We start from the raw sequence: 9,949 nt of genomic DNA on the forward strand, positions 1-9,949 counted from the left end.
CTTTGAGATGACTCAGTCTGCACTCAGTACTCTCATTTTAGGTAACAGAGGATGTACCTAAGCTTCTGGCAGACCTGTACCGAGCAATGAGACACAGACACACACAGAGCTTCTCACTGAGACCCTGATAAGAATATTGTTGCATTTGTACAGTATATATCATGAGCTATTCCCTACTAATGCAGTTGTGCTGCATCTATTTCCAAAAATAGCCTCGGTGTTATTAGCTCGAACATAAATGATTTCTATGCCACTGTACATTTGAGCATGTCAACAAATGTTACCAGTAGAAGATGCCAGAAATACTTAGTCTGTAGATAGTCTGTTTAAAATGCCAGTTTACAGAAGTTAAAAAATGCCAGTTTATTGAATCACTTTATTTTAATCTGTATTTAATGTGGTTTTTCATTATTTCTGTAATTATCTATGCCATCAGTTGACTGACCTCACCAAATTGACCTCTCTAAAAGTCAGGCACCTCATTTTAATAAGAGGCAGAGATGACATGCCTGCAGTGATTCATTTGATTTGGAGACAGGTGTCTGCAGCCAGTGTAATGAGCCCCACTGGTTAGGTGCTCAGCTGTAGCTAAACATTTTAAATGCATGAATTCTACCTTTGTTTTAAAATATCAAGTATTGAATCAGTCCTTGAGATCCTGGCCAGTTTCTGCATCTTTACAATTTTATTTCTTCTCTGCTTATTTTAAATGCTTCTCTTCCTTTTGTAACTCTGCAAAAGATTATGTAAAAAAGGAAATAAGTATTCTGAATTAAATTTTTCTTTGGTGTCTTCTAGAAATGTTAGCCTGTGATTAAATATTATATTCATGATGTATGTTTAAATGCTATCCTTACTCAGGATGCTTTATTGAAATAGGATCTTAATTATTACTATGCTGGTAGATATTTTTGTAGTCTGTTTTAGAATTATTAACATATTTAGAATAACAATATAATATTTAGAAGAAGAAGAAGAAGAAGAATATAGAGAATGTATTTTGAATAATAATATTTAGTTAATATTTAGAATTATTGTTATTTGTTCCATGTCTTTAAAAGGGTAAAAATAGAAAGACTTGTTTAAAAGTGAATATGTTGTGGTCAAAGTTGTATTTTTTTTTCTCTTGCCAGACTGACAGAGCAGTACAACTACTTTTAGAAACAAGTTCAGAGAATGCACATTATTACTGTGATTCACTCAAAGCTTGCTTGGTCACAACTGTCACCTCATCAGGTCCATCTCAAAGTACCATTAAACTGGTAGCAACCAACATGATAGCTAATGGAAAGCTTGCAGGTAAAATGTGACTTTAATTTTATGTTTGCTTATAAACGAGTAATTCTGATCTTATTAAGGCTGCTGATCGTGATGGGAGTGCAGAAAGTTGTAACATCTTATATGTTGCATATGTTATAGTATGCACTATCTAGAGTACTTACCACAAAAATGAGCAGTAACTCAAGTTATAAAGTTCAACCTGTATTGATTAATTTTCATTGGAAAAATGTATTTCTGGAATACTTCTCTTAGCAACTGTTAGCACTAGAAGAGGTTGAGCACATAAAGCTACTTATTTTCCACTTCCTAATTAAAGAATTAATTAAAAAATAGTTTCTTATTGCTGAAATTGAAATACGGACTTAGTTTCCTTTCCAGTTCAGAACGTGCTTCAAAAAGTGTGTTTACTTACATGTACAGGTAAACTTCGCTTCCATATGCAGGTTGGTTTTGCTTAATGCAAGAGATGTTCACAACATGATGATTGATTGAAATATTCAAAGACATGCAGAGAAAATACAAATGTCTGTACTTGCCTGGAAAAATACTTTCCACTCTGTGGACACTTAACACTTCACTCTTAATTACACTATGGGCAACATTAAATTAAAATAAAAAATTATTTATGAAATCTGTTTATTTGACTTACAAAGATCATTATCTCTTTATGATAAGTCCAGTGAACTCCTTGTCATTTGTATTTAGGACAAAGATAAATGAGAGCTTTGTGATGTCCTAAGCTGTAGCACAGGAAAAAGATATGATAACTGACAACCAGGCTATATGGAGAGCCAGGTGGTAGAAATTAGAGTTTTTCAACATCTTCCTATGCCAAGAAGGATATAAGAAAGGTCCTTTTTCTGGGGATGAATGATCTGCTCACACTTATATAGCAACTCTTTTTTCCCTTAACTTATTATATAGTGTGCTTGTTATTTTCCAGAAGGTGTACAGTTACTGTGTCTGATCGATAAGGCTGCTGATGCTTGTCGCTACTTGCAAACTTACGGTGAATGGAATCGTGCAGCATGGCTTGCAAAGGTATGTAATTTCTCAATTTTCAGTTTGCTAACATAAATGACCTACTTATCAGCCTTCACACCTACATATAATATGGGTGCTAAAGTTCTCCAAAGTTAAAAAACTGAGACATCAATTTGAAATATCATCACCAGTTCTTTTCATGTGTTCAGCTATAACAAGCCAGTCCATTCAATCAGTGTTGACAGATTCTTCTTCAGCCTTTTGACTACAGGGATCTGCCCTCGTCATCCAAATGACAGGATTTGAGCTTAAAAATTGTTGGAATACTCAGTTTGCTAGTTTTTGAGCAGTGATTTGTGAAGTTGCATATAGCTGCAGCAGTACAGAGTTCAAAAACAACTCCTGGAAGTGGATAGGTAATTAGGCAGTGACTTTGTGCTGAGCTCCATGTAGCATGTGTACTGATTTTAAAGTTAGCACCAACCACATAAATTTGCATCAACTTCTGTTTGGTAGGCACATATCTTTACAGTAAAAGTACTTAGACACAGCATTAATTCTCCAAATTATAGTGGACAGGAAGCGTTAAGGATGATCTTTCAGTGTCTCTAAGTAAAATTTCTGTTATGTTTCCTGCAGAAAGTATGGAAAAAGTCATACTCAGATTTTCTAAATGAGTGAATCCCACTCTTAAGAAAAATAAAGATGTTTTGTCCTTAACTCTTCAGTAAAGGATGAAGATTTCTAACTTGATACTTGAGGTTTTAGAAAAGCCTTATGGTAAAAATAATGTTAATCATGTAAATATGAAGTGGCCGTATGAATCCATACTCCACTCCATACTGAGTGGAGTATTTTTATACCTATATATTTCTAATTTTCCTTTATATTGTATGAATCCAAGGGATAAGTGTACTTTTTTTATAAAAACTTGTAAATTCAGATGCTTTTACTTCTGCCCAAAGTGTTTCACTGAAAAAAAAAATGAAAGAGGAGCAGAATGCTCTCTTTAGTTAGCAGCTGAGAATTCATAACTGGCTTTCCCATCTCTTAAAGGTTCGTTTGAACGCAGAGGAGTGTGCTGATGTGTTAAAGCGTTGGGTAGACCACCTTTGCTCTCCACAAGTCAACCAGAAGTCCAAAGCCATTCTTGTCCTCTTGTCACTTGGATGCTTTACAAAAGTCGCAGAGATGTTGCATAGGTAAAGATGAAACACCACAATCTGTATTTTGTCTTGTCCAAGATTTGTTATTTAAGCATTTGTGATTCAGAAGTCAAGGGAGAGGGAGGGGGTCTGCAGTTTGATTTCTGACATTTGTTTCTATTTTAGCGTGTTTTTCTTTAGTTAACTTTAGCCTCAGTAGCACATCATTTCTGTCTGCTTGAACTGATCTTTTTGTTGCAATTTCAGTAAATATACTGGCATTTAATTTACTGCAGACTTTAAGATTGCTAGCACCCATTGACCAAGCAGGAACAATTTATAGTAGCTATGATTATTTCTGAGTAAGTTGAGCCTTGATCTTTCAAAAATTTTGCATCGAGTGTTAGTTACTTGCGTGCAAGGAGGAAGAGGGGGGTGCAAGAAGCTTGGGGAGAGGGCAGCGCCAGACTAATGGGTGCGAGGGGAGCACGAGGCAGGATGTGGGAACAGTATGACCTGTTGCTCCTTACTGCCGGGGACCAGGGTAGCAGCATTCACTGCCGTGACGAAAGCACTCAGCACTGTTGTGATGTAGTGAACGCTCAAGGACTGGGAAGCGTGAAGGCGCAGAGAGCGAGGTAGAGCAACACTGGAAACTGAGAGCAGCGTGTGTTGTGGGAGTGTGGGTATGTGCTGTAGTGACAGCTAAATGGTGATGTTGTTTGACCTTGGTGATGATCGGAAGCCTTGTTCAGCCCTCAGTGCAGAAGAGATTTGCCACTCCAGACCTAGGTGCAAAGTTTTAGAAAGCCTTGTGTGCAAGTGTTTTGATGCGATGTCCTGGAATACCTTTCTTTTTTGTGTCCTAACAAATTATTCTCTTTTTTTTTTTTTTTTTTTTTTTTCCCCCCATTTAACAGTATGAGGTACTTTGATAGAGCTGCTTTATTTGTCGAAGCTTGTCTGAAGTATGGGGCATTTGAAGTTAATGACGATACAAATATCCTTTTTCTGAAATCCTGTTTTTGCATCTGTGTACTCATACACAGTGAGTATGCGTGAGCCAATGTTACATGAACCAGCCTGCACAGGAGTAGAAGTTCCTATTTTTATTTTCCAGGTTGTGTAGGTTGAAGGTAGTGTGAGGAAACAAGTGAAAAGGAGTCATTTGCATAAATCCATAACACTACCTCCTCCTGGTGCTCTCTGAGGCCTGTGGCACTGGAATACAAAGTAAAAGTGAAAAAAATAATCATAGCAGAGAAAAGAACGGATGATAAAATGTTCTTTGCAGAACTTGGAAGTTATTACTGCAGCCTGTATAGTGAAATCAGTGGTTCAGTTATCTTTTAAACACTGTATCTCAGGAAAAAAATCCCTTCATTGAACCCCTCTATACACCAACATACTGTTTTAGTGATTGAAGTCTTTTATGAAGGAGTCAGTTCTGAGACAGTGAAAACAAAGAAAATGAAAGGTCGAGATCAGATCAGCTGATTGCTTAATACAGTCTGCACATTTAACCTCATGTTCTGGAAACTCTGAACAGTTACTCTAATTTATTATTTACTGCATATAATACAAATGCATATGTAAATAATACCTGATTGTGTTTTATGGAGTCATCACTGATGTCAGCTTGATGAAGCCACTAATAAGTCATGTAGGTAACTCCAGATATAATTAGTGAACAAATCTTGTAGTATGACCTTACAATTTCTTAAGTTCTTTTGTAAGTTATGACGTGGTGTTATGGTAGGTACTTATGCATGTCTGAAATTTATCTGTTCTAGTTTATAGCATTCTGCATATTACCTGATAAATGCTAATATGCATTCAAAAGTAGAATTTAAAGCACCTTTTTTGTCTTTATTTGTGCTGGAAAATATTGAATTAGCACAATTGGCAGCAATGTTCAGCATTTTCAGCTTGGGAGAGCTAAGGAGTGAGAAGAAAAAAAAAAAATTCCAAGTTTTTTCATTTTGCTGTTAATTTGTGTTTTCCTTAATGCTTCCTTTACATAAGTTGATCCATGCTGTATACGCAGATTATGCCAGAAGCTTGAAGCTCCTGGGCTTTAAACAGGGAGCTATTCTTTTTGCCTCAAAAGCAGGAGAAACTGGTAAAGAGTTACTGACTGAGCTCAAACAGCCTAAAGAGGAAGTGACACAAGAGTAAGAATTTTATGATTATGAGGAGATTTGGGTTGTCTATCAGACTGAGATTCCACTGTGTGAAAATACATTTTTCTTTTGAATCGCTGTAATAGCTGTTATGTGTGATTTGAGCAAATATTGTTAAATGTGTGTGGAGGCAAGATTAAGAACTGGTTTATGTTTATTTTTATGTTAAAATTGTCTTCACTTTCACGAGAGGGGAAAGAAGCCTATGACAATATTACACAAGAATATTTCCAACTTTTTCAACTACAGAAGAAACCAAATTTAAAAATGTGCTGAAAGAGTTCTACACCTGTGTAAAAGTCTGCTCCATTTACTTTTAAAAATGAAATCTTTATAGTTCTTCACTACTGTTGTATTTATATGTATAAATGATCCAATCTGTACTATAAAAATATAAATATATTTAAAGAATAAATAGAGATCACAAAACACACAGTTCTTTCCTGGAACACTGTGTTTTCTCAATCCAATTTCTCTGTTTAAAATTACTGTTATTTTAAATCAGTTCACTGTATTGTCATTTTCATAACTGTCTGGAATGGGATCTTTAACAGGTTTACTTACGAAAGTCTCCTAACATTCCAAAAAATCCATGAAACATCTTTTTTTTCAATTAAGGTATTGTTATATTAATACCATGTTATTCTTAAGCGTGCACTCCCTGCACACCTTAGGGACTAAATTCTGACTTGTGTTGACTGGTTCATGGGATCAAAGTATGAGAGAAGATCCTACCTCAAAAGCAGCAAGGTAGGCTCCTGCAAGAATATTCAGGAGACTGCTAACGCTATCTCCACAGTTATTGTTTTGTTATTTGAATGTGTGATTAACAATAGGTTAAAAAAACCAACTATTGTGCAAAGCCAAAATGCTGGCTTTTTAATTAGATACTTTTTATGCTAACACATCTTATGGTCTAGATACTTAAGGATGCCACCAGTCACATCTTTTCTCATTTTTGTGCCGGTATTTCAGTATTTAAGTACTTGTTTTCATTATTGTTTCTTATGTCAGATATATCTTTTCTATTTATTACTGATTGACTGAGCAATTTTACAGCCAAGGAGTGGATGCTGATGTTAAATTGCCATTGCAAATTGATGACTCTGGCATGTGAAGATCAGTCTTGGCTAAAAGAAAAATATTCTTTTTACAAAGTTGTTGGAGCTACTGAAGTTTAGTACGCAGTAGTGAAAACAATCATATCATGTAAAAGGTCTCTCATTTGAATCTAATTCATGGCTTGTCTACATTCTCCTTATGTTTGAGTATTTGTGGATACGTATTCTGCACTCCTTCCTAGAGGAGCACCAGCTTTGGGACATCTCTAACTCCATAAAACTTTTAGTTCAAATCTAAAATAGCATTTCTGATAAAATTTGAAAGGTTAGGCTTTTCAATAATGATGTTTTTTATACAAATTGAAAATGTGAGTTTCATCGTCCTAAACAGAAAAAGTGTTTTAACTGCAATGTATCTTAATTCTTCTTGCCACATCTTACATACAACACAAAATACTTTCTGTTCAGTGTATTATGAACAGTGCTTATATAGTTAATTTAGCTTGGGAAGACAAGCATACAATGAAATTTGCCTTAAGTATTAACTGGTGAGCAACAGAGTTGAGCAAAATTAACTTGTCGTTAACAATGGCCTAAATTCTGGGTCACATTGACTACTACAACACTCCTCGATTCCTACTCTCGTGTTTGGTAGCAGTACTCATGGGCAAGGTTACTACAGAGTTAATGTAAGCACATGCAAACTTGTTGTTAGAATTGTTTGTCAATGGGTCTCTGGAAAAAAAATCTGCTTTAATGTACACTTGGATTTATAAATCTAATGTTTTTAAAAGAAACACATTGCAAAGGCCTTTTAATACTGGATGTTTCTATAAACTTTAAGTGTGAAAGTTGCAGAATACTGTGTGGCATTCCCAAGTGAAACCTTTATGATGAAAATAGAGTGTAAAAGTGATTGAAAAGTTTATTTAGATAATAATGCTGTCACACTACAATAATAAAAACAAACTTTCAAAATCTCTGTGTCCTTATTTAATACAAAAACGTCATCTGTTGCACTGGGATTGAATGCTGATTGTGTAATTGTCATTTTGCCTTCTGGGCCGGCACGATGCTCAGGGCTGGTATTAGTAGAGGAAGTGATTATCCTTTGTACATATTAGTCACCTTTTCTGTATTAGTACTAATGAAACGTTGCGTTTGAGTAGTATTAAGTCTCAAGCTTTACTAGCAAACATAAAATTTGTACAGGTTAAATTAGAGCAGGACATTGTCTGCGCTTTCTGATTTTTTTTAAAAGCACAGAAATAAGTGATGAAAGAAAAAAGCTTCCTTTCTGTCTTCATGCTACCCTGCAGACAGTAATAAAGACTTTTCCTTGCTTCTCAGCTGATGCCAGCGAGATTGCACGTCTTGGTTTTGTCTAGGAGGCAGGTACGCTTACATCAATGTAGGTAATCAACTTCTCAAAAATTGGAAGTGCATTCAGCAATGCTGGGATCCATGTCAGTGCAGTCTTGTTTTTCTCCTTCCTAGTTGACATAATTTTCCTCTTGCCTCTTAGGATTCTTTTGTCACTTTGGCTTAGTTGTTGTTTAAAAAAATACAGATAACTGCCTGATGTATAATTGTTTTGTACAGTATGAAATGTGTGAAGCTTCTCACTTGTATGTCTGAAGAACAAGCCCGAGAGTTTGGAACACATAAAGAAAGTGAATGGAGTGAATTTTTAAAAGTTTCCAATAAATATGATTTTAACTCCTTTAGATCCCTTTGAGAATTCCTTCCTCAAACCGCTGTGAATAGTTCAAGTAGCAGCTGAAGTTTATAGTCTGTATTTTTCAGGTTTTGCATTTTGAAGCTTTTGTCAGCAGTGAAGTCTGTAACACAGCCATAATTCTGGAACCTGTGTTCGACCATTCCTGGCAATGAAGCAACTGTAAAGGAATTGAGTTTGCAAGCCAATGTATTAAAGATTCTTTATTCATTTGTCTTTCAACATGGGTCTTACATTAATTAAGCACGATGTTTGATTATCAGAGCAGATTATTTGGTAGCTATTTTAAGATTCATTTGCAAAAGGCCAGGGCCTTTGTCCATAAATAAGGAGGGTTTTTTGACATTTGGGTTGTCTAGATGGAGAACATCTTATAGCATCACTAGGATGATTACCCTGTCATAATATTATAGGAGTCATTTTGGTCTTGTATGACCAACACAAACACATGCAAATTATTTGAGTCTACAAGGATGCATAAGTTGTCTTCATTACAGTGAAACATTCTGAAATTTGTACATCTGTGTGAAGCTCATTCAGTCCTGCAGACATGTTCTTTCTAGATCTGTGTGCTCACGTTCAACTAGTGGTTTTCCAACCTGAGAGAAGCTTATGGTAAATATTATCATGGGACTCTTGTGATAGTACTTCATTATAAAAACAGGGTTATTTTTTCCAGTTCCTGAAGTGATTCTTAAAGTCCAAATTATTTCAGTTTTATGGATTTACTTGTTCTAGCTGTAAATAAAAAAATCTAGAAAATAGTCTAGCAGCTTAGTTTCAGTATAGGCAAGCCCTAATTAGAGTTTTAATTGGAGCATGGTGTGCCTCACAATAAAGCCAGTCTCTGTAAATTAATCATATTGATTAACAGTGTCTAAAATTGCCTAACTTGGATCAGCTTCTGAAGTACTTCTCCAAAAATTTAGTTATATATTGTGTTTGTGTATGTGTGTGTATACATATATACACACACACACACTGACACATATATTTGATTCAGGGGGAATAATCTATGGAAAATGACAAAATGAATTATTTTATTGCAGTGTAAAAATGATTAGTACTGTATTGCAAATTATTTATAATTTACTTTCATTAAAATGCAAACAGTCTGCCAATTTAGAGGCTTTGCAGCCAGATAGAGGCATATATTATACATCAAGGAAACCTGGTCCAGAATGTTGATGTGTTCAGCGTCCGAGTAAATAATCTAAGGGATGGTGTTTTGCAGCAGTTGACCCTAGAGACAGAAAACAAGGACGATCACAGATTCTTTAATGAGAAATGGGTTTCATTTGGGTGATCGCTAGCTGCCCAAAAATGTATTCTAAAAGCTCAATTAAAAATTTAATTGATGGCGAGCAGTAGAATAACAACAGCTTGGAAAAGAGTAAGGGCTTTTTTTTTTTTTTAATAATTATTTTATTTCTTACTTTCTCGGCAGAATTCAGCACAACTTTGATATTAATGTGAACCTGGTAAGAGACTTCATTAATGAGTTGAGGGTAAAAATTTTGTATCCATAGATCTAAGTAGTGGCATAAAATTCTTTAA

General features: G+C 35.2%; 1 protein-coding gene across 4 annotated transcripts in view; it reads left to right on the forward strand.

Moving 5' to 3' along the window:
- WDR11 (WD repeat domain 11) overlaps positions 1-7,632 on the forward strand; it is a 50,097-nt gene extending 42,465 nt beyond the window's left edge. For all 4 annotated transcript variants that reach the window (XM_069797115.1, XM_069797116.1, XM_069797113.1 and 1 more), the window contains exons 25-29: positions 1,134-1,299; positions 2,225-2,322; positions 3,322-3,467; positions 4,331-4,410; positions 5,431-7,632. In XM_069797115.1, coding sequence (XP_069653216.1) covers positions 1,134-1,299; positions 2,225-2,322; positions 3,322-3,467; positions 4,331-4,410; positions 5,431-5,588 — 648 coding nt within the window. In that variant the 3' untranslated portion in view covers positions 5,589-7,632. The remainder of the gene's footprint in view (positions 1-1,133; positions 1,300-2,224; positions 2,323-3,321; positions 3,468-4,330; positions 4,411-5,430) is intronic.
- Positions 7,633-9,949: the final 2,317 nt, after the last annotated feature.

The sequence above is a fragment of the Haliaeetus albicilla genome, chromosome 11 (genome assembly GCF_947461875.1).
Source record: "Haliaeetus albicilla chromosome 11, bHalAlb1.1, whole genome shotgun sequence".
Taxonomy (NCBI): Eukaryota; Metazoa; Chordata; class Aves; order Accipitriformes; family Accipitridae; genus Haliaeetus; species Haliaeetus albicilla.